This window comes from Haemaphysalis longicornis, unplaced genomic scaffold, assembly GCF_048455015.1.
Source record: "Haemaphysalis longicornis isolate Haplotype H1 unplaced genomic scaffold, Haemaphysalis longicornis Haplotype H1 scaffold_2, whole genome shotgun sequence".
Lineage (NCBI taxonomy): Eukaryota > Metazoa > Arthropoda > Arachnida > Ixodida > Ixodidae > Haemaphysalis > Haemaphysalis longicornis.
Genome location: NW_027526295.1, coordinates 264,491,159 through 264,515,970, shown reverse-complemented (window position 1 = coordinate 264,515,970; position 24,812 = coordinate 264,491,159). Strand labels below are relative to the sequence as shown.

The window sequence follows — 24,812 nt, the reverse complement described above, 5'->3', positions numbered from 1 at the left end:
ACGAGTAACATGATGTCTTGCCTTTTGCCGCTGTTTTAGTGAACTTGATCTTCTTCAGAACTTCGCCACAAAGAGTGCACAAAAAATCGTCTTATTTCGAAGTTCAGCTGCGTTTCCGCGTAAACACTCTGCATGGTGCTGAGAGTTTCGTTGGTTACATATGGTGCTCATCGCGTTCGAGAGGAGGCAGATTTAAGGCGTCGTTAAGGCGTTCGTTAAGGCGAATGAGTTGTGAAGAACTACTTAAACAAAAAATGACATTAGAGCCAATGGCATTAGATTTTTGCGTGTAGAAGCGAATTAATGGCATTAAAAATTAAGGCATTAAGCACCTAATGTCATTTTTCGTGTGCGTGTGGCACGGGTATTAATGAAAGTTGTTCAAGGTCGTACTAAACGTAACTCGAGTGGTGATCTTCGCAGAAGAAAAAGAAATTTGCAGTCATTCCTTACACGCACAGGATTGCCCACGGGCTTAAAAATGTGGGCTTCCGCTTTGGTGTTAACGTGGTGTTCAAAGCTCCAAATGAATTATCAAAAATTTGTCCACTGGTTGCCAAAAAAAAAAAAAAGAACAGATAGCAATAAAAAGTCTGTTGTTAGCAAGTGCACTGTCAACAACAAGTACAAGTATGTTGCGTGTTCTGTAGGCATCGTCTATCGCATCCCGTTGTCTTGTGGTTTTTGTTACATAGGTCAAACCGGTCGTTGCGTCTATAAACGACTGCGCGAGCATTATCTGTCCATCCAGAACTTTTCCCTTTCTAACTTGGCTTCTCATTGCGACTCGTGTGGTTGTACAGCGGCTTTGTCTAATCAGCACACTAATCAGCATACAAGGGAGGTGTCAGAGGCATTTTACATCTATAAAAATTGTGAAACTTGCCTAAGCCAATCTTCTGTGACCTTGCACAAAAGCGAAGTTCGTTGTCTTGCAGACCGTGTGACTTGACGAGTTGCAGGCCTGCGTACTGATCCCTTCAGGACTGGTTGTTTCTTCATCGTGAACCCGTACCAACTCGCCCAACTGGTCATCTTGGTGCAATGCATTTTCGAATACTTTGGATATGTCTATCGCTAGGGCGGCCCTAAACATTTAGAGCTGCGCTTGGACTTAACTGTTAAGCACGTCTTCTTTGAGCTGCAGCAGGGCGTCTTGAGTTGCTATATGCTCCCTAAAGCCAATCATCTGGAATAGTAACCAGTTCTTACTGTTCAGATATCGTACGAACAGTGTCGGGATTATGAGATTTAATAATTTGCCCTGACATGAGGTTTGGGAAATGGGCCTTAGATTTCCCCTCTCGACATGTTTCCGAGGTTGTGGATATGCACCACCAGTCCACTTCTGCGGTAATGTCCTGCATACCCAAGCGCCATTCATTACCCCGAATAGATGGTCATAAAACGATTGCTGAAGCTAACGGGCACTCACATCCGGGCCTGACCAAATCGTGAACTCGGGGTCTAATCTTTTTGCCTGCTCGGGGCAGCTTTGAGCAGTTCAGCACTATACTGCTCCTGCCAGGGAAATTCTACGGGCAAATAAAATACGGAGCTGCTTGGAGCTGCTCTGAGCAGGCCAATAAAAGAGACTATCAATTCTTCGCCATCTGAGCGAGCCGGATTGTGACTATCTAGCCCACGAAAGCACGCGAGACGTTTTTGTGGCACGCGTAATCTTAGTGGTGCACGGAATCTCGTCAATGTCTTGGGCCTTCATTCCTGGCTCCCCGGCAGCTATTTTTTTCACGTGTGTTTTACGGGCACACCGTTATAACGAACGCTCGCGCATTACAAATGCAGGTATCACGAATGCAAATATTGCAAATATCACGGTGAGCGAGGGCACTTAATGCGAGCCCGTTACATTCAAGACAAACGCCAGGTCCGTTTTTGTAGACTCGGCGGTAAAAAGCGCAGTTTTTTAGGGATTCGCGGTTGCATGCTGACGTCATACCACCTGTTCGGTGTGCGCAGACGGCCACCATTCACCGCGGTAGATGGGCTTCATAAACAGCGCTCTCGGCGTATGATGCAAAAGGAGACGCAGCCGGGGGCCGCAGTTCGCGAACGGCTTTAGGCCACCCGCAACCGTATTGCTTTGGAACGTAAATCTATGTTACGTGACATCACTCTGGCACATTCATTCCTGTCACGTTCGCGCTCCCCTACGAATTGCAGGCGCCTATGGAGCTTCTTCAATATGCTTCTACCAATGCGTGGAGCCTCATTTTATAAATATAATTAATTGGATGCTGCTGCTGCTTTTTAAAACAGCACAAAATGTAGTGGGCTCGTGGAAGGTGGAACCAGAAAAGTACGGGGAAAGGGTCGGACAGGCTCCCTCAGTAGGAAAAGAAAAAAAAAGGATATATAATAGCTTTTTGTTCATCCAAAAATTAATTTACCCTGGATTCGCATTCGTATTATCCCTCCATTTTTTCTTCTGTGCGTGTATGTTTGTGTGTGCGGGGGGTGGGGGTGAACATGACAGGAGCACAAGACCGCAGGGGCCATCCTTCCATAGGAGGAAATCTGCAGAATAAACTTGCGATAAAAAAAAAACAATAAAAACATGCGAGCCCGGCTTTCGCCAATAATTCATTCGAAAGTACAGAGCAAGAAATCCGTCAGAATGTTATGCGAGCCCGGCTTTCGCCAATAATTCATTCGAAAGTACAGAGCAAGAAATCCGTCAGATTGTTTTTTTAATACTTAATGGCACTTCGCCTGCTATAAATCACGTTAATAAATTTCCCAGCCACGAGCTACTTTTTTTTTTCTTCTCTGCTGTGACACTCGTAGGAGCGAAACCGCGAGTGGCCATGCATTCGATCTGTTCGAAGCAGCAGCAGCAGGGTTGGGAGAGCGTTAATTGTTTCGCGGCACCGTGCATGTCGCGCAGTGAACAAACAGTGGGTCGCTCTGTCTGTCTCGTCGCAGGAGCCACCCGAGTCGAGAGGAAAAAAGAGCCGCACGCCGGCATGGAGAAGAACGGCATGGTCAAGGCGCACGGTGAGTCGCGCGTGCACCCACCTTAAAAAAAAAAAAAAAAAAATTCACATCTCCACGAAGTGAATAATGACGAGTGGGTGAAGCACTGGCGATCTTTCTTACCGTCAATCACCCGTGAAAGTGCTTACTGCTGCTAAAACGATTTCCAATCCAATCGTATACAATTCAATTCAATCCAGTCCAATCCAATCCAAATCCAATTCAATCAAAGCCAATGGTCCTCGCGCATGCGCAGCATGGCTCTCCAGGAGCTCTCTCTCTCTCTCTCTCTCTCTCTCTCTCTCTCTCTCTCTCTCTCTCTCTCTCTCTCTCTCTCTCTCTCTCTTTTTGTGAACCTTGAACCTTTTGTTCACAGATGTTTCAATTTACACGGTGCTGTGCCGTGAGCACGCGCGCCGGACAAGCCTCGGCTTTAAGGTGCTTCGCCCCTAAAATGCAGGAAGCTCACACTAACACGTAAGACTTGAAGGTAGCAAAGCTGTACGCGACCTTCACGACCATCACGAAGGTTTAAGTCCATGATTGCATCCGATTTGCTTCTTCTTCGTTGCCGCAACGACCTTTACTCCATCATCGTTGCTATAAGTGTGAGCTTGTTTCTTTTTTTCTTTTTTTTGGAAGTGATAATCATCGAACATCACCTTTGAGGGGCATGCGCTATGACGTGTCTTTCTCGTTCCGAGCATGCGTTGCCGCGATTACGGCGAACGCTGACGCTTTTTCTTTTTTTTCCCTGCCAATCTTGGCCAATCTTGGGGCCAACCTTCCTAAGTGGGTATTCTTGGCTTGACAAACGTGCGCCGGCCAAAGACGCCGGTCGGAGGAATGGGTATCGGAAAATCAGGTAAGGGGATGCGGTCTTGCTTATCCCAGGCCGTGAGTGCGGCACCTTGATGGGTAAGTTTCCGCTTGAAGTTGTGTTGGTCGGTTTGCTCTTGAAGATTTTTTTTTTTTCAATTGGTGGAAGGGCAGCCGCAGAGTAGAGTTTCGGGATTTTTGTATGGCGTGGTAAGCCAGTGATGGTACAAAGAGTCGCATTGTGAAGAACATTGAGAGCGCGTCGTTGGGTACAATTCACTGTGTAAGATTGGGCTCCATATGTAAGAATACCGACTGCGACGGCGCGGGCAAGTGTCTGCACTGCTTTTCGCTTTGCTCCTAGAACATTAGAAGGGTAGACCGCGCCCTGCGAGGCCGGCACCTACCCCACGCAGGATCCTGCGAATAAAGTCTTTTCTCTCTCTCTCTCTCTCCGTTCTTAGTAGATAATCTTCGGCTGGCATGTTGAGTCGAGTTCCATTTCGGTTTTAGTTGGTTCAGCCATATAGTCGGGCTACTTTTGTAACCGACGGGGATGCCTAGTAGGCGAATGTGGTCTAGTTTGCCGGTGATCGGTGTGGTGCCAACCATGATGCAAGGCGGACTAAAGTCAGGAGCTGGACTGCGGCCAAAAACTGACAGAAACGGTTTTTTTAGGGGCTAAGGAAAGCCCGAGATCCGGTAGGGTAGATTCAATGCTTGCTACTGCATTTTGGAGGGCCGTAATCATAGATCGTTCATTCGGGTAATCCCTTGACTCGCTCCATATTATGATATCGTCCGCATAAATAGTAAATCTCGCACGAGTCTCTCGTTGAAGGTTCCGGGCGATCCTAGTCATGGATAGAATAAAGAGTGTGGGACTGAGGATCAAGCCTTGAGGTACTCCTATGTCGAGGTAGAAGGTACGAGGGGTCCAACCTGGGAATGTTCCTTGAAGCTTGATGGGGCGAGCTTCTAGGAAGTTTCGAATCCATGTCTGTGCTCGTTGGCTAGGAAAGGCCGTAGCAAGTTATCGAGGATGGCGCTCTGGCTGACACAGTCAACGGCCGTTCGGAGGTCCAGTGCGAGTACATAGTCCGGGAGTCTCGAACAGCTTGAGCGATTAATGACACGTCGCAGCAGCCATAGGCTGTCGGTAATGCCGAGATTCAGGCGGAAACCAGTTTGCGCTGGGTGAAGATATGGTTCGACATACTATAGGTAGTGCACTATTCGATTGTTAATGGATCGTTCGATGAGTTTGCATCGGACAAGTATGAGGGAGATTGGCCGAAGATTGGAAAAATCGTTAGGAGAGGTCTGCTTTTTGTTAGGTGTCGGCTTGGGATAGATTAGGGATATCTTAACATGTGGAGGTACCTGCCCGGTTTCCGAGGAATCGTTGACTTGTTCCAAGAGTTTAAATCGTGCTGGTTCTGGAAGGTTGCGGAGGTGGGTCCATCGTATGCCGTCGTGTCCGGGGGCAGACTTCGGTCTGTTTTGACGAATAGCTGTAGAAAGTTCAGCGACTGTGAAAGGGCTTTCAAGGTCGGAGCACGTCTCCTGACCGAACCAACAACAACCCACCCCATCACCCGCACAACGGCTGTTTCTAGACAAAAATGTCAGAGGCTATTCACCACAAAACAACCCGACGAAATCGACATTTATACTGATGCCAGCCCGAGACCACCAAATGTTGGAACTTCCTGGGTTTCCCCAGATAACTGAACCATTTTTGGAACCCGACACTCCAAAATTACTGTCACACCCACGGGAGCAGTACTCGCCATTGCCCATGCTCTTGACTACTTAATGTACGACCACCATCAACCCATACCAAAAAAGATCAGAATATTAACCGATTGCTACGAAGCATTTCAAGAACTTCGACGACCATTTTCAACGCACCCTCCCGTAAACCAAATTATCAGGCAAACAATGGCCCTACAACTGTATGGCATTCAAGTTCGCATAGACTGGACTCCTGGCCATGATTTGGCGGCACCAGGGAACCAGGCAGGCCAAGAAGCTGCGCAGGAGGCTTGCTTTTTTCTCTCCTCCGCTGACCCCGCCGTCGCCTAGCCTTCAGACATTCCTGAATGCTTGGACACGACCGAAAGTACCAGCGTACCCCCCGCCATCCGCATACACCAGTACAAACACGAAAAGAAACTCCGACTCAAGCAACTTACGCCGAGGGATCACGTTTCCAACCAACCTTCCCCTACAAGAACCCAAGCAATATTTATTAACGAATTCTATACAGATGCATCATTTTCACCGGAAACAATTCGCAAATGGTACTACCGCCACATCAACCCAAAATGTCCATACTGTCAGCAAGCCGTCAAGGCTGATTTGCATCACCTAGTCTGGATATGCCCCGAATTCTCTCGATACCGGAATTTCACTTCCCCAAACCCAGCTCCCTCAACCCATATCGATCCCCTCACATTAGATGAACACACCATTAACCTTATCATACGGTTCGCCACTAAGAGCGGTCTAGCGCGAGTTAGTTATACAGCGTTGGCCTACACCAGTGAATGGACATTTCAATGCCGCAATTGTGCTGTGAAAAACTGATGCCGCCTCCCGACGACCACGAACTCATACGAGCCCCCTTCAGGCTTCAACCATGAATCCTGCCCTCCAAACTCCCCCTGAAGGCCTCCGGCCTTCCCTTTTTGAATAAAAGATTTAACAACAACAACGCTGGTCGGTCACCGCGAGGCACGCACACACGAGCGCTCGGCATTTTCTTGGTTTTCTTAACTGTCGTGCGGTCGCCGCGAGGCACGTGCTCACGTGCGCTCGGCATTTTCTTGGTTTTCTTAACTGCAGTCACGCAAAACAATGATTTGCCAAACAGCTTTGCTGTTAAAAGGCGCTAGGGAATGCATACTTGGGTATACCTGCCCCTATAAATGTCTCAGCCATGCATTTCTGTATAGCGGTGAAGCTGGCCTTAGAAGGGCTGTGTAAGGCGCTGGGTACGTCTTGTGGAGGTGCATATTAAAAAATGCACCGAAGAACTCCGTACCGATGGTTAATTAGCGAAGCTGTAACGTGCGGCCGCTGTTTACCCGTGGGTTACCCTTTATGGTTAAGTGAAGTGTTTCTCATACGTTGCGTGTTCGTGGTATTCATTTCGAAGTAACGTGCGACCGGAGTGTGCCATTGACACGTCGAAGCTGCTCCGCTCACACAGCCCCTAGCCGCCGTTGTCGCTTGAGTTGTGCTTTCCGCAGTAGCTCGCTGCGTGCGCGCTCTGCTGCGGGAGAGGCTTTTTCGCTTTCTCCGATGCGCCGTTCCCGTTTGCCCGTGTAACTTGCGTCATCTCTGTCCCCTTAATTGTAACTCCTCTCCAACCCGGTTTTTTCGCGCACGAGCATGGGGTATAGCGCCGCAGTTTTCACGCGTACAAGAAACCGCCGGGTTTTATTTTTGCCTAGCACTATAAAGCTTCCCATTAAAAAAAATACTGCGCAGAACCATTCATGTGGTGGCAGATTACCCAGCGAAGCTGTTTTGGCTTCACGGGGTTGTGCACATTCACTAAACAAAACACAATTTACCGGGGCGCAGCCCAAAGCAGTGCACGAAACCGTTGCACGTGGCCTTCCGGCGGTGTCCACGTTTGGCGACGAGAGCGGCCGTGTCGGGTTCAACTCCGCGCCCTTCCCCCTCCTCCGCGTTCCCGCTTCTGCTGCGCCGCCGCGCCCTCTCCGCGCGTCCGTAATGCAGCGCCGGCGCCACACTCTTTCCACCATGTTCCGCACCTTGTAGACCTTTTCTTGGGCGGTTAGAAAGAAGGAAAATGTTAGAATGTGTGATGTTAACTTGCCATTCCATATTTCCTTTTTAGCTACGGGGGTAGCCTGTTCATTAATTCACAGTGCATGCTAAATGCACTCCTCTACGGCGACCGGGCGCTGCCTCTTGCCTCCTCGCTGTGACGTCACTGCGGCAGCCTCCAGGACTTAAATGTCTAGAGGGTGTTGCTCGGATGCGGCCGCGCTTCACCTTATCTCCCTGCCCGAACTTGTGCGCGCACGCGGTACGTTCGCGGTCATCTCACTGCTCGGGTAGCTCCCTTGGAAAGCAAGCCTGGGAAGTTGCCCCAGGCTTGCTTTGTAGAAGCAGCAGGAGCAGGGGCAACTTCCTCTTCATTTCCACAGCCGGATGTTCCGCCACGTAATACAAAAAAAGGGCCTTACTGCGAGTTTTGTGAACGTGACACGAGTCGTTTCCGGCGTTCCTCGCACTTAATTCCAGCAGCGACAACAAAAAAAAAAAAAAAAAAAAAAAGAAAGAAAACTAGGTGTGAAAAAGAAGAGGATTTTACTCATTAACCGCAGTTTCGTTTTGAAACGGGCGCGCGCGCATTGACAACCAAGTATGTCGCTTCGGCGGAGTGGTGCACCACATGAGCTATTGCCGTTCGTAACTTGTACCCGAATATGGAGATTGTGCTCAGACTTCTGATTAAACTTCTGCTTTTCGAAGCTGTAAAAAAGCAAAGCAGAAGTTTAATGTAGCTTACGGCGCTCGCTGGCGTAGCGATTTCTGAGCAGAGCTTCTTTTTAAAGTAGATTGCTTGTGCGTTGTCTCAGTGAGCGTCAGAGTACAGTGCTGCTGATGGTGAACGCTGAACAAGGGGCGTCGGCGTGAAGCGGAAATTTGGGGGCGAGAGTATGATGCAGGCGGGGACAGTATCAAGGAGTTTGTATAAAATTTTTATACAACACTAAACTACGAAGACAAGCTAGCTTACATGGGTAGCTTGCAGTGACTAGGACGCATACCACTCGCGGCAGCAGCGGCAAATGCTAAAAGAGTGTCAAGTTGAATCTCTGCCCCATATCGTATACGTTTTCCCGCTGTACGACTTTTGGCATCACAAAGCTTAGTTGGGGGAGCTTGTTAGGAGTTTTTTAAGGGTATTTTATGGCGGCTGCTTATAGGTCACATGCTTTCGGTTTCCTGCGTAAAAAAAAAAAAGATTAGGAACCTATTTCAATCTCAATGAACACTTCTTAAAAACTCATGTTGATCTTCACGATACTTCGAATAACAGCTTTTAACCTTCCGTGATTCTTTGTTACCGTGTGCGCATTATGACACTGAGGTTGCTGCGTCAAAAAAACAAACAAAAAAACAACAGAAAACAACTTTTTCGCCATCGCCATGAATTTTGTACATGCACTGGGGGCAGAATATCAAGTGGTGTCGGTTTCAGAATATTTATTTCTCGTCCATTTCAATCGTGCCATAGTTGCACCTCTGGGACCTCTGATAAATTACACGCACGCCCTGCCTTGCTCGTTCTGCAAGCTTGTAAATCTAACTTGCGTTGGATGTTGTCGACTTCGGCCAACCGCAACGAGCTGCCCATAATACGTCATCAGCTCAGTGCGGAAAAGTGTCTGGGATGTTGAATAGTGATTCTCTGTTTTCCTCATTAACAGGTTATTTGCCTGAAGTTTACGTTAAAAGTGGCGAAAGTGTTATTCTAAGGAGGCAATATTTTGAATGAACCAAACTTGCCTTTTGTCTTCATGGCCCCATTAAAGCCTTGAATGAATGTGCCCGCTCTCCAAAAAAAGCTACGCCTCTGGCACTCTCTCGGACTTTTGCAAAGCTCTATGGATGTCGTGCCAACACTTTTGGAAATTTACCTACAGTTTAACCACGACTACCGCGAGATACGTAGAACTCGTGCTGTCGCCACGTGGAGCGATAAAAACCCTAACCTTAGTCTTAGCACAACACACGGCATGTGGACGTAGTGGTTCGACTCTCGCCTACGAAGCACGGCTGAGGTTTCTCAATTTCATGCATTTCCTCATCACAAAGAACTACTTCAAAATCAGTCGAATCAAAGAATTTGCAGTGGGCTATGAGGCGCGTCGTAGTGGAGGTGTTTGGGTTAATTTGGACCACCTGGGGTCCGGGGATCTTTATAATTGGCGCCTAAATCTTCACACATGGGCGTTATTGCTGTTCGCTTCCATCTGAAAAGCGGTCACCGCAGCCAGGATCGAACCCCCCCAATCTAAGGCTCGAGCACAACTCCTAGCTTCACCACCGCGGCGGGTATACTTCAAAATAAACCAATTTACCTCGCGTCGATTCTCCTCATCTTGCGAAAGAGCCCTAGGGAGACAGCGTTCATGGTAAATTCGCGGTGACGCAATAAACAGCTAGCTCTTGGGTCATCTATTTTTGCATGCGTGAGGGTCGCTGAGCTATCTTGGGGTGTAGGTCCTCGCGGAAACGCTGCAGCCTGCAGGCAGCCAAAGCGCGGCGCGTGTCTTGCTGGGCGCCGCGGGTCTCTCTGTCGTCCGACACGGCGTGGCCGAATTGACACAGCGGCAGGAAGGCGTCGGTGTGTCGAGGGCCGCAGGCGCCGAGGCGGGCCTCCGTCGGCGCCGATCGACAAGGCACTTTCCACGCGGGGACGCCAGTATTTCTCGCGGGCGTGCTTATCGGCTGGCCGCCGAAACCCGGCGGAGCTGAACCGATTGCGCGGCGAGGGCGCTAGGGGAGGCGGAAGATGATTACGAGACGCCGCGGTGTTCGCGCGCAGCTAATTAAGGTTCGCAAGGAACGCAGTACCCCACACCACCGCATGACAATCGTGCAGTGCGTGGTATCCTATTCACCGCGGGGACGAACAGATTCGGTGCGAAATTATAATTTGAAGAGCAGCAATGCCGACCTTGCTTGCCCAGACCATCAAGTGCGGCCCCGGAGCAACAGGCCGGCGTAGTCTGGGGACAAAGCTTGAAGTATTTTAGGGACCTAATGAAGTTTAACAATGACTCGCCATCTAGGTGCGTGGACGAGAAACTGGCCCTCTGGCAGTGTTGGATAGCGCCGTCGCAGTGACGAGGCTGTTGCTGGTTCGGTGGTCGGTGCAGGAGGCGACGACGTTTCGGCGGCCTCTTCGCCGCTCTCCCCCGTGGCGGGCGGGAGCAGCGCAAGCGGCGTCGGCTCCTCGGACATGGGCGACGGGCTGACGCGCCTCTACCGCTGGCGGTTCGTGGTGCTCACCCTCTTCGTGCTGTACTCCATGTCGAACGCCTTCCAGTGGATCCAGTACTCCATCATCAGCAACCTCGTGCAGGTGCGTGCGTGCGGCTGCCGCGTGCTCCGTTGCGTCCCGGCATCGTGCGTATGCACGCCCCAGTCGAAAAAAAAAAAAAAAATTGGAGGATCATTTGGACCCGCCGAAAACACAACTGGTTCAATTGGAACCATTTGAAAATGCAAATGGTTCCATTTGGCCCAGTTGTGTTTTCGGCAGGTCCAATTGGGCCTCCGTGCAAGCGCTGAATTCAGTGAATGGGAATCAGCATGTTTTTTGGGCCCAAGCAGTGTATGTGGGAAGACATAGGAAAAAATATTCTCTTACTCATTGAAACCCCCTAACATTTTCCTCGGGCACCTTTCCTAGCTGTCTATCCCATAATTACAGAAAAATAAAAAATAAATTCCTTCCCGTTTCTGCTCAACACTACTAGTTCAGGAAGTTTGTCGGTGCCCAGTAATAAATGCTGCTTCTTAAAGAAAGGGTCACTGTTGAAGGCATTGAAGTTTTTTTTTTCCCACAGCTCATTGCCCCCTCCATAGTTATTCCTATGCTTCGTGCGAAATAATCTATGCTGTCAACAGATGTGTGGTTTGTGGAGTGTGTAATACACATAATTTTTTTTATCATTGACTGATATTTATTAGTATAGCACCTAAAAAGAGACCTTGAGCAGAGAACAAATTTATTCGCAGCTCAAGGCATATTGTTGCCTAAAAAATGTGCAGCACAGCTGCTGAGTTGAGATCACGGTTTACCCAGTGTCATTGGCTGGAGAAGTGATGCAAAAATGCATGCAATATTAAAGTTTCCTACTTAACCAAGGTTGGACAGTAACTATTATATAACCGATTCTGGTAACTAGTTACTTTTCTCATTACTTGCAACTGAAATGCATTACCACTGAGATCTAGTAATTAGAAACCATGACAATGGGATTGTATCACACAGTAACTGTAAAATGTTATGCCATTGAAATTACTTTCTTCGTACTCAAAAATACGGTAAAACTACAAGTCCCATTCATCGTGCAATGGACCATTTTACAAGCTCTAAACTACCATTAAAAAGGCAACTGTGTGCACAAGCTTGGAAAGATTTTGTTGCTGGGTGAAGTTCGAGCTAAATAGGGGACTGATTACACCTGGTAATGAACTGTAGTTTCGTTTCCTCAAGCATAACCGCCAACACCAACAGAGCTCCAAAGGGGACTAGTGATCCCACTACTAATCTGCGTAAACTAGTAACGTTCGCAAAGATCATAGGCAGCTTTATTTCGAAAGACACTGGAATTATATTCATTGCAATGACAAAACTTTTCTCAGTAAAAAAATATGATTTGTTCTTAGTCAACATTTTGACTGACATATAATCCTGTGATGCAAATGTTTATCTAGAGACCTTTTAACGCAAAGAAAAAATGAGACATGGGGCATATGTGGCCTCCCTTTTTGTTTCATACTCGCAGCGGTGTTCCCACCACATGCGTCGGCACAAAATTGCATTGCAACCACATATTACACATGCTATAATTGCATAGGTACCCAGACCAAGCCTAGGCACTGCAATTGGCAGCTTTCGTTCCTATTCCTGGCAGGAGGGCAATGAACTGCTATCATTATCATTGTTTTTCATTTTATATGTTAGCAAAACAATGTCTAATAAACTTTGTATTTGAAATTGCACTTGGCTGCTTGCTTTCTTAACTTCACATTAAAAAATTTTATCATTTAGGTTATCAGGATTTTTCACAAGAATGAGAAAGTAACCATGTCACTTCTTTCCAGTAACTTGTAACGAGTTTCTTATGAAAACTTGTATGTCTAACGGAGTTGCTTTGCGATGTGTGCAGGAGTACTATGGCGTGGATGCACTGACCGTGAGCTGGACAGCGGTGGTGTACATGGTGACCTACGTGCCGCTCATCTTTCCGGCTGCCTGGCTGCTGGAACGATGGGGCCTCCGGTTCGTCGTTATCTTGGGAGCACTGGGAACCTGCGCCGGATCGTGGGTTAAGGTGAGGCCCTCAGTGCAGCATGGCCAGTGCACTTAGCTGTGTTGTGACTCACACTCCAAGCAGCACTTTCACAAATACAGTTTAAACACTCGCTTCCTTGTGTACGATTCCATTACAATAGGTCAATAATATTTGGTTTGCAGCAAGTGAATCAGAGTGGAGCAGTGCAACGCTGTTGGTTTGATATACTGAATCTGAAGTTTTTCTCCGAAGTAAGACAGAGCAGTCAAGAGGAGAGCCTGTAGGCCACAGGCAGCCAGCAAAGAACAAGTAGCTAATTATTCTGTGGCAAAAAAATTGATCTTATATCATTCAGCGGTATTGAGGCCAAAGAGTCCTCCTGCCATGTTCGAATTTTTCATGAATTTCCTGTCAGGAGAGAGTAGTGTTATAAAAATTTTTTGAACGGGTGAAGAAAAATGTTGTAAGGGAATCTTTTTGTCTAATCTTGATCTAAGCCTCCAGAATGCTGCCTCTGGGGTGAACATTCTTCTGTGTTGTGTGAATTCAGTTGGTATTCCAGTAAAAGACATTCAGACAGTTCCTTTTTAAAAAGGTCGCACAGCAAAAGCAGGCTTTGTAGTTTTAATTTGGGAGATGTAAGGTTGGAGGAAGGGCATGTGTGATGAAAATCGAAGCTTTTTGTCGCACAAAGTTTGCAAACTGAGTTGCAGGTCCCTCTCCTTCAGGCTTCCTGCTTGGACAGTAGCATCCAGCCCTCTCAGTTAGACCTCATCTGTTGATTTTTGCCTCCAAGCTATAAAGTGTGGAATGGTTACTGTTTCTCCAACAAAGTGAGGGCCTATACAAAGATAATGTGGCAAAAATAACACATATGGCAGTGTTGGTTGTGTCCTCCCCTTGTACAGTCGTCCACAGTCTTAACTGGAACATCAGATTTGGCTTTAGCGTGGAATATCTAAAAAATTCTGATGGAAACATGTTCAAATAAACGTGCAGAAGTGAAGTGTTCCCTTAATCCTGAAAGACATGCGGCAGTTGTGGCTAAATTACTCTACGCCAAAACGGGAGGAGATGATACGGGGGTGAAGCATAGATCCAGCTAAGACAGTGGACTACTGCCATACTTATGCAAAAATAAGGCGAGTTTTTTTTCCTGAATTCGTAGTCTCAAAGTCCTACCCCGCCTTATATTCGAAACTAAGTATATATATATATATATGGCAAAATTTTTTACTCTCCAAACTGCACCCTCGCCTTATATTTTCATGACCGCCTTATAATCAAATAAAGGTACATCTACTGAGCCATACATCATTTTCTACGAGGGTCCGGTTGCATATGTCATGCATTGCTACAGCTGCGGTTGATGCTTGCGACTGCATCCTTGATAGGCTCTTCTTGTTCGTGGTGTGCAGGTGCTGAGCGTAGAGCAGGACCGGTTCTCCGTCGTCCTGGTGGGCCAGACCATAGTGGCTGTGTCGCAGATCTTCATCCTCAGCATCCCACCGCGCCTTGCAGCTGTCTGGTTCAGTGCCAAGGAGGTCTCCCGCGCGTGTGCCGTCGGTGTATTCGGCAACCAGGTACATGTCGCTGCTGAATGCAGGTGGTAATGAAAGGAGTGCCACATAGTACAGGAATGGTGATCATGTAACTTTCATTAGAATGCGGAAAAAGTTTCAGACTTTATGTATTCTAATTTCTTGACAGCACTAGTCTTTTTCGCTGGATGTAAAAAAACTCTACCATGACATGACAAATTGCTCAATTTTATTGAAGACTATATTGACCGATTAGGTAGGATCTTTTTTCAAAATGTAGGGGTAGTGCTAGCTAGCAGATTTTTAGAACTTTTGTAATACATGCAGTATCATGGTAATGGTAAACCCTGCCTTCGGAACGAACGGGTATGAATTGTTTCATGCATTGCATGGATTCTTAGTGATTTGGTTTTATCTAAACTATAGAATGGTGTTGCTGGCAACTTTAACAGCTTGGCGGTGATTTGTGATTTTTTATTCGTTGATGATTTAATATTTTTCATTTACTGTAACCCTGATGGGCAATAATGTCGAGCCCAGGGAGTGTTGGCCACAGTCGAAGGGAATCTTGAGCTCCTCATGTTTAGTTGCAAACCACCTGTTAGCAAACCCATCCACTGTCTTCATGCAAAGGCAAGTGAAGGTGCAGAGCTTATCAGTTTCCCTTGCTTTTTAATCTATGGTCTGAGTTGAGGGTCCCATGTGCGGAGAGTGGAAATGTTCGTTCTTGCTGCGTGACCTCAGAGTGGAGCAGGGGCCGGCAGTCATGAAAGACCAGGTGCAAGGACCAGATTTGCTACGTCCGGAGGGTGTATTTTGTTGGAATTCCAAGCCGGGAAACTGAAAATTGTCATTCAGTGTGGACTTCTTGACATTTCCCACTTTGTTTTAGTCACTGATGGGAACACGTATGTAAGGTCAGTGATTCAAGTTGATGCTACAAACATTTGTGGCATAGCATGCTCAGAACATGGACTTATGTATAAAGAATACCCAAAAGGCCCAGAGAGTAGCTTCGGAATAAGTGGAATGAAGTTGAGTTAATCATTAACGGCTAGTTATTTCAAATAAAATAAGGTCACATTTTGTGTTCATGGCCTCTCCAGGCAGGTTCAGTGGGCATCTGCCATATTCCTTGGACATTGTGATAGATAGTCAGTGCCCCTATTCCTGTGTGAAAGGTGTGTTGCTTTTCGCAGTGGTTAATAAAGCTCTAGATGCATCAAGTGGCCACCTGTACTGGTAGGGCTGGTGTATTGACTGCATTCAACTAGCAAAAAAAAAAAAGGACGAGGATGAAGAAGAAGCACACAGGACGCTCGCTTGGCTACAACTGACTCACAGGTCCACACACACCCGCAAGTTGCACAGCATTGTTAGACACAGTGGCCACGCGTTCCGTTTGCTGTGCCTCACGTGATGTAGCTAGTGATCTGCGTGCTGATTGATGGGGGCACAGGGCACTTAACTTTTGCCAAGACATGTAGCAACTCTTGGGGCCAGGCAGTTTTCCTCAGAATGTAATGTGTCTTGCGCTCTCGCAGCTGGGCATTGCCCTGGGCTTCCTGATCCCACCGCAAATTGTGATGAAGACCTCACAGGGCTCCGAGGGCATGCAGGAGATTGCCCATGGCCTGACCTTACTCTGCTACGGAGTGGCCATCTTCAGCAGCTTTGTCTTGGTTGCCATCCTCCTTGGCAAGTCTCCTCACCACTCTCTCTTACCAAGTGTTGAAAGCGTCATTGAAGGATTGGAGGAATAATACGCAGCTTATCTGCAGCATACAATGGCGCAACTTCAAAGACCAATCGCGTTGAATTTCTGCACAATATTGGATCACATTTTCAATAGTAGACCATTAAGAAGCATCTCTGGCCTGCCGCTTGCTTCTGTATGATAGGAAATGTACAGATTTTATTTGCAACAGAAAATTCGCAATGCCTGGGAGCCACCAGTGTTTTAGAAAGGCCAGGCATGGGACACGTGTTAGCACACCACCGAAGCTTGCAACGAAATTCTTAACACAATAGAAATGCATAGTTTGCACAAATATAAAGGTGCGTACCTGCCTATCACTAGTGGACTTGGTATGCTCACTAAATATGTACAGCTGCTCGACACTGCAGGTCCTTTATCGTATACCTGAAAACTCTTATCTCGACCACTACGTAACTTACTTTGCCTTGGAAACATTCGATTCCCACAGGGTGGCCCCCTTGCGAACTCTAACCTTATGCGTCTCTAGCAGGATGGTATAATCAGTGGAAAGCTGTTCTGCTTTTCATATTCACACTGCAAACATATTCACGTCACAAACTTGTAATAGTTGACAACACTTTTTCAAACCCCCTTAAGCTCATCGAACAGGAGTGCATGCTAGTTGTTAAAAAGCACGATCACGTGCAAATATTTAATTTTTATCATAAACAAGATAGGAATAGTAAAAACTGACTGCAAATTGCATAAAAGATTTTTGGGTTTAATTACCTGCTTTCGTGACCGCGGGAAAATTGACCGATTTTTAGGGGTTCAAGAAAACATTTCTTTTTCTGCTAAAAAAATTGGTTAGACACTAGTTACAGGAACGCCAAATGCAGAATAATTAATGGCCTTTCCAATAACACCAGTTTCTAAAATGTTTTCATACATCATAGTTGCGGAAAAAAATATCAAGATCAAAATTTTTGTCGTCAAAGAAAATGATAAAAAAGGAGTTGTGTATAACAAACCACCGATAGTAGAAGAAAATTAGAAATACATTCTGTAGGTAAATATTTCATAAACATGCCCCAGAAAAAATGTTGACTTCCGCTGAACAGTTTGTCAGATATAAAAAAAAATTGTTAGCACGCGTGGTGCGTGGCCATGCAGTGAAGACCAACCTCCATTTCAAAATGTGCAATTTCGGGTGGTTCCCTGGAAGAAATCTGGCGGTTTGAAAATATCAGAGGTGCCAATTTGCCCCCACGTAACATAAAAACATCTTGTCAATGACTAACTTTGTATTTATGGTGAGCACAGTATTTGAGATAAGCACGCGATGCGGAAAAACATGCATAAAGTTGAAAACGGGACTCCGTCGTTTGTGCTTGTTGACGTTCACTGTCAGTTATCTCTGAAAACATGAAGTTGCACTTTATCATCGTCAGACTCTCTATTGTAGCCTTGCTTGCAGGAATAAGGTGCGATGCAGCTAGAATCGTGCCCTGAAAACTTTGGCCGAGTAGCTGTTGCGCGATAAAAAGATCATCACTACTTGCCTCCTGCATTGCAGCACCACCTAACATTTTCGAAATGAAACAGTACAAAACTTATTGGAGACTCTGTCCGAATAGTCAGTTCAACTAAGAAGCAACACTAGACCCCTGGAGATACCCTTGTATGGAAACGAAACTGGCAGGCGAACAGCTGGCTGTGTGTAAGGCGGTTTGAAGCGCTCTCCTCGTCAGAACAGATATCTGGCGACTGGGTGTTATCATTTGACTTGCATCAGAAGTTCTTATCGCAGAAATCGATTTAGGGTTGGGTGAAATCAGGAACGGTATGCTTTTTTTGAGGATCAGTCGTGGACGCTCAAGGCGCCATGGCAGGTAGGCTTAAAGTTGGGTAAGGGCGTAGTAGGGCCAAATATGAATTTCATGATACAGAAACGAAATCGAAACTGTTGTAAACTGTTCGCGAATGGTGCTGTGGTAAGTAGAACTACAGCACAACTTAGAACAACCTGTGCAAAGGCAATAAAACTGCCTAAAATCATAAAGGAGCTTTGCAAAGAGGCTCTGCTTGATATTTTCAGCCGATTTCAGGGATTATTACTGTCAGAGTGCAGACCTGATGAATGAAAATCATTTTCTGATTCACCATTCGTGCCCTGATAATAAAAACCAAATGCTGATGGAGAGTAATTACGAGTGGCGTGCATTTTTTGTTGGTAGCAGTGACGCGCGATGATCACGCCCCTTTTCCACACCCAGGTGATGCAAATGTGTGTCAAAAATCACGTTTTTGTTGCAAAAATGAAAACGAAACTGGTTTTAAAAAGGCATTTTCTGAGCTAACTTAAAAAAGCTTTACTTGCTCCAGGAACGCGTGGAACATTATGAAAAAGGGCTCCAAACGTACCATCAAATTGAACTATTTTGAATAGGCGTGGTAACGAAAGAGTTAACGTGTATGTAACTTCTGAAGTCATAGGATTGAAAAAATTTTATATTGGCTGGTCAAGGCTTTACACACCCGTTTGTTTGTGTACCACTGAGTTCTCAGTAGGAAAATGGCCCAGAAATCACAGGAAGTCTTCATGAAGTTTCTATTATTGGCTTACTGTACATTTAGAGCCCGCGTGCACTATAGACATCAAAAGGAGTGTACGTTCCTCCAATTCTTTTGGTGGAATATATAGTATTGGAAAGCACTGCTAGAGCATCACAACAAAAATCGCAGCGTCAGTTGAAAAAGTTGAGGCATGAGCAGTGATCCATTCCGTGCATTGGAAGGGGACGACACTAAGGAGATTCATGGTGAGCTGGTGAGCTAGAGGTAGATAAGCTGTGGCATTGTCACCATGCACCGTCACCCACTTGCCCTGAATCCCCTTAACACTGTGTCCCTCCAGATGATGCAAAAAGCGGATCACTGCTCATGCTTCAACTTCCCCAGTGAACAGTGCCATTTCTGTTGTGATGCCCAGTGTTTTGCAGTGCTATTGCATAGAGCACAATTTCATATTCCCCTAAATGCAGACGGATGGGTGCTCATTTTGGTACCTAGTATGTACTTTGCCTGTTCCAAATTTATGTATGGTACCAGTAATAGTAAAAGGTTCATGAATGACTTTCATATAAATGATATATTAAGACAAGATGACAAATGAAGGCAACAGGAAAACGTGCTGGACATTGTAACCAAGAAGCGGAAGTTCTCCTGCATGTTTCGAATCTGATTGAATCGGAGTATCTGATTGGTTGCAAGTGTGCATAGCTGCTCGGCAGGGTTGCTAGTGGTTGGTGTGGTATAGTCAACAGGTAATAACTTCTGATAGCTCTCTCATGCCACAGGTGACAAAAAACAAACAAAAAAACCCTCCTTTCTGCTTAACTTGAAATTTTGCAGGTGGGTAGCATTCCAGTTGTACCACAGTTATCACTTCTACTATCCAGTGTTTAAATGTGAAATGTTCTTTTTGCACTGTTGAAAAGTTGTCAAGGAAGACAACCTACAAAAGAGTGCCTGCTGTGTGGTAATACTAAAATAATATCTGCGCCTTGTGACAAAGCCAACTTTTGAATCCCTTATTAATATTCGTAAATTTCAAATATTTGAAAAAGATTGAATACTGGAAAAGTAAAAATACGCTGGGTATAAAACTATATATAACAAATGCTATCTGGGAAGTATTGAAAATTTTGGATATTCACACTCCTCTACTAAAATGTTTTGCTTCCATATTTCATCCTTCTTCTAGTGAAACTTAAATTCATCCTTCTAGTAAAACTTGAATGGCACGAGGTTGCACTGGGTGGGAGTGTGACTGCTCCTTGGCCTGGCTCTCTCTGCCCTCTCAGGTTTCCGTGACAAGCCTCCGCGTCCGCCTAGCAGGGCACAGATGTCTCGGGAGCAAGCTGACCCAACGGGATACTGGCACTCCATGATGAACCTGCTGCGGAACGGAAATTACATGCTGCTTTTGATAACTTACGGTCAGTACCACCCAGCGCACAGAAATTTTTTTTGGTTAAGGGGGCACATGGGTCTGTGGGACCGAAAAATTGCCCAAAAAAGCATTTTTTTTTTCAGTATCACTTTTTTCTTGATTTGCACAGTTTTTCCTCCAAAAATTACGTACTTGGAACAGCACCGGGTACTTATAAAAGCCATGAAGGCCTGATTTCCACAAAAATTGACAATTTTTTCATAATTCCCCACTTCCTTGCCACGAGTGACATCGCAGTGATAGGAAATTCTCGAGAGGTACATCCCAGCATGCAGTGCAGCTAGGAAGGTCATTTCTTTTGCACTGTGCAGTTGAATGTTTCGACCACACAATAAGGGAAGCAGATTTTGCATTTTGTGTTTCAGTAGTTGTTTAATTAGCATTACATTTAATTGTTTAGCAGGAGTACTTCAAACCTAGAAGTTCGAATGGCTGTAAAGTTGTATGGGATTGCAAAACAAAAAAACTGCTCCCCACATATTTCATTCTTCACAACTTCTGGTATCTATTCATGCCTTGCAGGTAATCTTTGGTTGAATAGTTCTTTTCCCTATTGTTCTCAAGAACAACCAAGGAAGATTTTTAATTAACTCAGAAACTACCTAATTACCTCACATCAAAAGTAATCGTATATTTGAATTCAGCTAAAAAAGGTATAGCAAGGCCATGAAGTTTCATCAGAATTGGTTGCAAAGCAAAAAAAAAAAAAGGTTTTGAAGTCCAGTGTGCCCCCTTAAGGGGGCAGTGTTAGTTTCACAAGCAAAATGATTTACCTGCTGTAGTGGTGTAGGGATTAGGGTGTTGTTCTACTCATACATGCAGAGTCGCAGGTTGAATTAATGGGAGCTGCATTTCTGATAATGCAAAACAGAACACTTCACCAAACCGTATCATGCTGACCAAGATGGGGAAATGCAGCACCTGTAGAGCTCAAACTGGATGTGTACTTGCATGTACTTAGATACAATAATTTTCACCTCTGGTGATGGCCAGAGGTTTTAGAAAATCCGCTGGTTTCTTCCAATGTTTCAGCCAATCCTAAGCAGGTATACGTGCCCTCGGAGATGATACCACCATGGTGGATACACATGGTGGATACACATGGTGGAGGCGCGTGCGCAATGAACTGCAAAAGCGCATCACTTCTGATAGATGAATTGAACAGTTCTAGCTGCCTACCTTTAGCGATTTACCATTCCCCTATAGAAAGAAAGCATAACATGCACCACTGAGGCTAAACATTTCAATAAGAGTGCCACAGTCTCTCGCATTCTGAGGGAATGGTGTATCCCCTTAATTAAGTAATTCCGTTGCGCATGCACAGGCATCAATGTGGGCACCTTCTACGCCATCTCGACGCTGCTGAACGAGGTGGTGCTGGACTACTTCCCGGGCCACGAGACGGACGCGGGCTGGCTGGGCCTGTCCCTGGTGCTGTCGGGCATGGTGGGCTCGGTGCTGTGCGGGGTGGTGCTGGACGAGACGCACCGCTACAAGGAGACCACCCTGGTGGTCTACGTGCTCTCCCTGGCGGGCATGCTCGCATACACCTTCGTGCTGGCCGCGGGGCCCCTCTGGCCTCTCTTTGTTGTCACCTGCGCCCTCGGGTGGGTGCTGTTCTTGCCAAGGATGCCTCATTCATGTCCTGCAGGGGAAAAATCTTTGCACTAACGAAGTCCTGTTCACACTGGGTTCGCTGCTAGTTTACTGCCAAAAGATCAAACTATAGGTTGGACAGTACCACAGATGTTATTTTGATCTTACTGGGTAGATTGCAGCAGCTGCTGCATTTACCAGAATGAGCACACTTTCCTGGTGATTGCCATGCTTGCTCTTAGTAGGAGCTTGTGCAATAACAAGAAAAGTTACAATCCCCTTTCATGAAGGCTTGGAAAGCAGTCCGTGCCCTGCCTATTTCAACGAAGTCAATCAACACATTGCCGCTTCAGGGTTGTTTCGTCTTTGCCTTAGGTTTTTGTAACGTCACTGAACTTCTGCAAAAAAGGATATCCAATGCAAGCAAGCATTATAAAAGCGTTTGAAGGGAAGAAACTAAAAGAAGATCTTGATTTGAAGCTTTTCACATTCACTAGTGTTTCCCCAAACGAAGGTCATGCATATACTAGTCTGCAATTGTGTAACATTTTTTTCTCATTGAAGGCAGAAGTTGTTTTTTGCACAGAGGCAGCTGTAGCGTTGCCATGTCTAGTTGCCCCAAAAAGTCATCATCATATCCTGCAGAAGGAACTTTAAAAGCACTCTCGTGGATGTGGGTGTGGAAGGCAGATATGAATCATTCGTGCATCCTGTTCCCTGCAGGTTCTTCATGACAGGCTACCTTCCCCTGGGCTTCGAGTTTGCGGCCGAAGTAACGTTTCCAGAGCCTGAGGGCACTTCCTCGGGGCTGCTCAATGCCTCTGCCCAAGTGTTTGGCATCCTGTTCACCGTGGCTTCCAACAAACTGTTTCACACCTATGGTAGCCGCACCACCAATCTTGCACTCTCGGGAGCCCTGCTTGTTGGCTCTGTGCTCACAGGTAGGCACTTCCCTATGCCACTGAGAGGAGGAGCTGTCTAATTTCATTTAGTGTCAGGTAGAGATGAGACAAGAAATTTCTTTCTGATGAATTCCTCAGCATCACTGTGGATTACCTCGAACAATTGGCATCAACTTTAATTAAAGAAACATTGTTGATGAAATGACACTAGTACTGTATTTGCACAATCGTAATGCACACTTTTTTTTATAACCGTAGCCTTCTAATTTGTGTGCGCGTTATAATCAGGCTTAAAACCAAAATTGCCGCCAAAGCGGCCAGTAGCGTTACCATGGACGCGAACTCCTCCCAAAATTCACTTCCATGTAATCCGAAACAATTCATCAGCATTACGTGAGCGAAATTTCGGTGCGCCCACACATTGGAGCCATATTTTCCTGCAGAGCTTCTGCTGCTCTGAGCACAGATTGTTCTGAGAGCTTGAAGACACCCATGTTGAATTCATAAATTACCAGCGAATGAACTGACGCCCCATCACATCTAAAATTATGAACGTTGTTAACATTCTTAAAGTTCTCTGCTCCAGTTTTAATGCTAGAAGGAGCTGGATAAGCAGTTTTATGAAGTGCAAGTGATTTTTGCAGCCACAGTAGTGTGCGTGAAACAAAAGGTCTTCTGCTAGCGACTGCCATTCCTTTACATCTGCGTGGTAATATCAGCGTCAAATTGTCTTTTCTACGTAAACTTACCTGTTCGATACAATCAGAGGTGCATTAGAATCGTGCAAACACAGTATTTTGACAGACTCGGTCGTGGTTGAGTGCCAAAACCTCTTTTTTGTGTGGCTGTCTCAAATGCTCAGCACATGGACTGTTTTTCTCTTGCAGCGTTTATTCGTTCAGACCTGAGAAGACGTCATGCTCAACTCCAGGCAGATCCATCAAGTGTTGTGTCCACATGACTGTTACAGCCTTGTGATGTGAATGGACCGAGCCCTGCGTGGGTTGACGACTTGCAACAAGAGCAGTGGCAGTAGTGGTGGTAGTGATGGCCTGCACATGGGATTGTTCCACCTGTGCCACTACCACCATCCCCGCACCATTTTCAGCCACCCAAGCAGGCTACAGTGGCGGGCTTCATGTGTTCTGGCCGGATTGTTTCTAGACTTCGGTGTTTTCCCTTCTTGGGTGCGGCCTTTCTGATTGAAAGGTAGTGATCAACACTTTAGGAAAATGCTGATGTGCCCTACAAGGAACCTGTGAAATGGTGGGTAGTGCATCAGCAAACTTCATTCAGGTGATGTCACAGCAAGGTATGTCTTGGCTGCAGTTGTGAGACATGCCTCACCTTGTTATGTCGTTAGCAATGTCTCCTCCGGTGCGTTACTATTTAAGGATGCAATGTGACAGGGTATACCTAATGCGAGGCACTTGTAGCAGGTATGTGTATGTGAAAAGCTTCATAGCACGCCAGTTCGTGAGTCATTGTGTTGCAGTTTCTTCCATTAGTCACAGCTACCGTACATGCTCTGAAAGGGTATTTACATTTGGCGCTTTTTAGGCATTTTAGAGCTGTGGAACATTGTTGTGGAAAGCAAAGCTGCTATGGTGCTCAGGCTGCTTTCAGAATCCTTGTCTGATGGCAACACCATGAGCCCGCCCATATAGCCGAGTATATTTTAAAGATTTTGCAGGGTGGCACACGTCTTTCATGCTGACAAAGCTTTATAAAATGCTGTGCGTGGCCCAAAGGGTCATTTTCAGCTTCCAGCTCAAAGTGATCAAATGCGCCAGGTGCTTCCATAACCACGGTCTTTCCAGCATTTGCTGCTGAATGAAGTGCTTCCCTTTATCGTATACTGTAATAGAATGGTCTGTACTGTTGACCACTAAACTGATATAAATGCTTGGTGCCACTCCCTTTTTCTGCCATGGCTCTTTTGTCAAGCTGAACGGCTGCATCATGGAGTCGCACGCTGCTGGTCAACAACTGTTGATGTGTGCTGCGATTTCCAGCAAAGCTGTATTCTGATGAGTACTCATGCGCTACAGTTATTTTAGAGATACACATACTTCCACTTCCCACATGCCTTAGCCTCAACCTCGTATTGGTGCTTTTAATAGCATCTCACTGATGGTTTCCACCAATGTCTTTGTTAACTTG

At 46.1% G+C, this 24,812-nt stretch overlaps 1 protein-coding gene across 3 annotated transcripts in view; it reads left to right on the top strand.

The window, feature by feature from the left end:
- Positions 1–24,571, top strand: part of Hist (Histamine transporter) — a 57,956-nt gene extending 33,385 nt beyond the window's left edge. For all 3 annotated transcript variants that reach the window (XM_077700525.1, XM_077700523.1, XM_077700524.1), the window contains exons 2-10: positions 2,947–3,018; positions 10,749–10,954; positions 12,771–12,935; positions 14,315–14,479; positions 15,982–16,135; positions 20,003–20,137; positions 21,476–21,758; positions 22,471–22,688; positions 23,537–24,571. In XM_077700525.1, the coding sequence (XP_077556651.1) occupies positions 2,988–3,018; positions 10,749–10,954; positions 12,771–12,935; positions 14,315–14,479; positions 15,982–16,135; positions 20,003–20,137; positions 21,476–21,758; positions 22,471–22,688; positions 23,537–23,610 (1,431 nt within the window). In that variant the 5' untranslated portion in view covers positions 2,947–2,987 and the 3' untranslated portion in view covers positions 23,611–24,571. The remainder of the gene's footprint in view (positions 1–2,946; positions 3,019–10,748; positions 10,955–12,770; positions 12,936–14,314; positions 14,480–15,981; positions 16,136–20,002; positions 20,138–21,475; positions 21,759–22,470; positions 22,689–23,536) is intronic.
- The last annotated feature ends 241 nt before the right edge of the window (positions 24,572–24,812 follow it).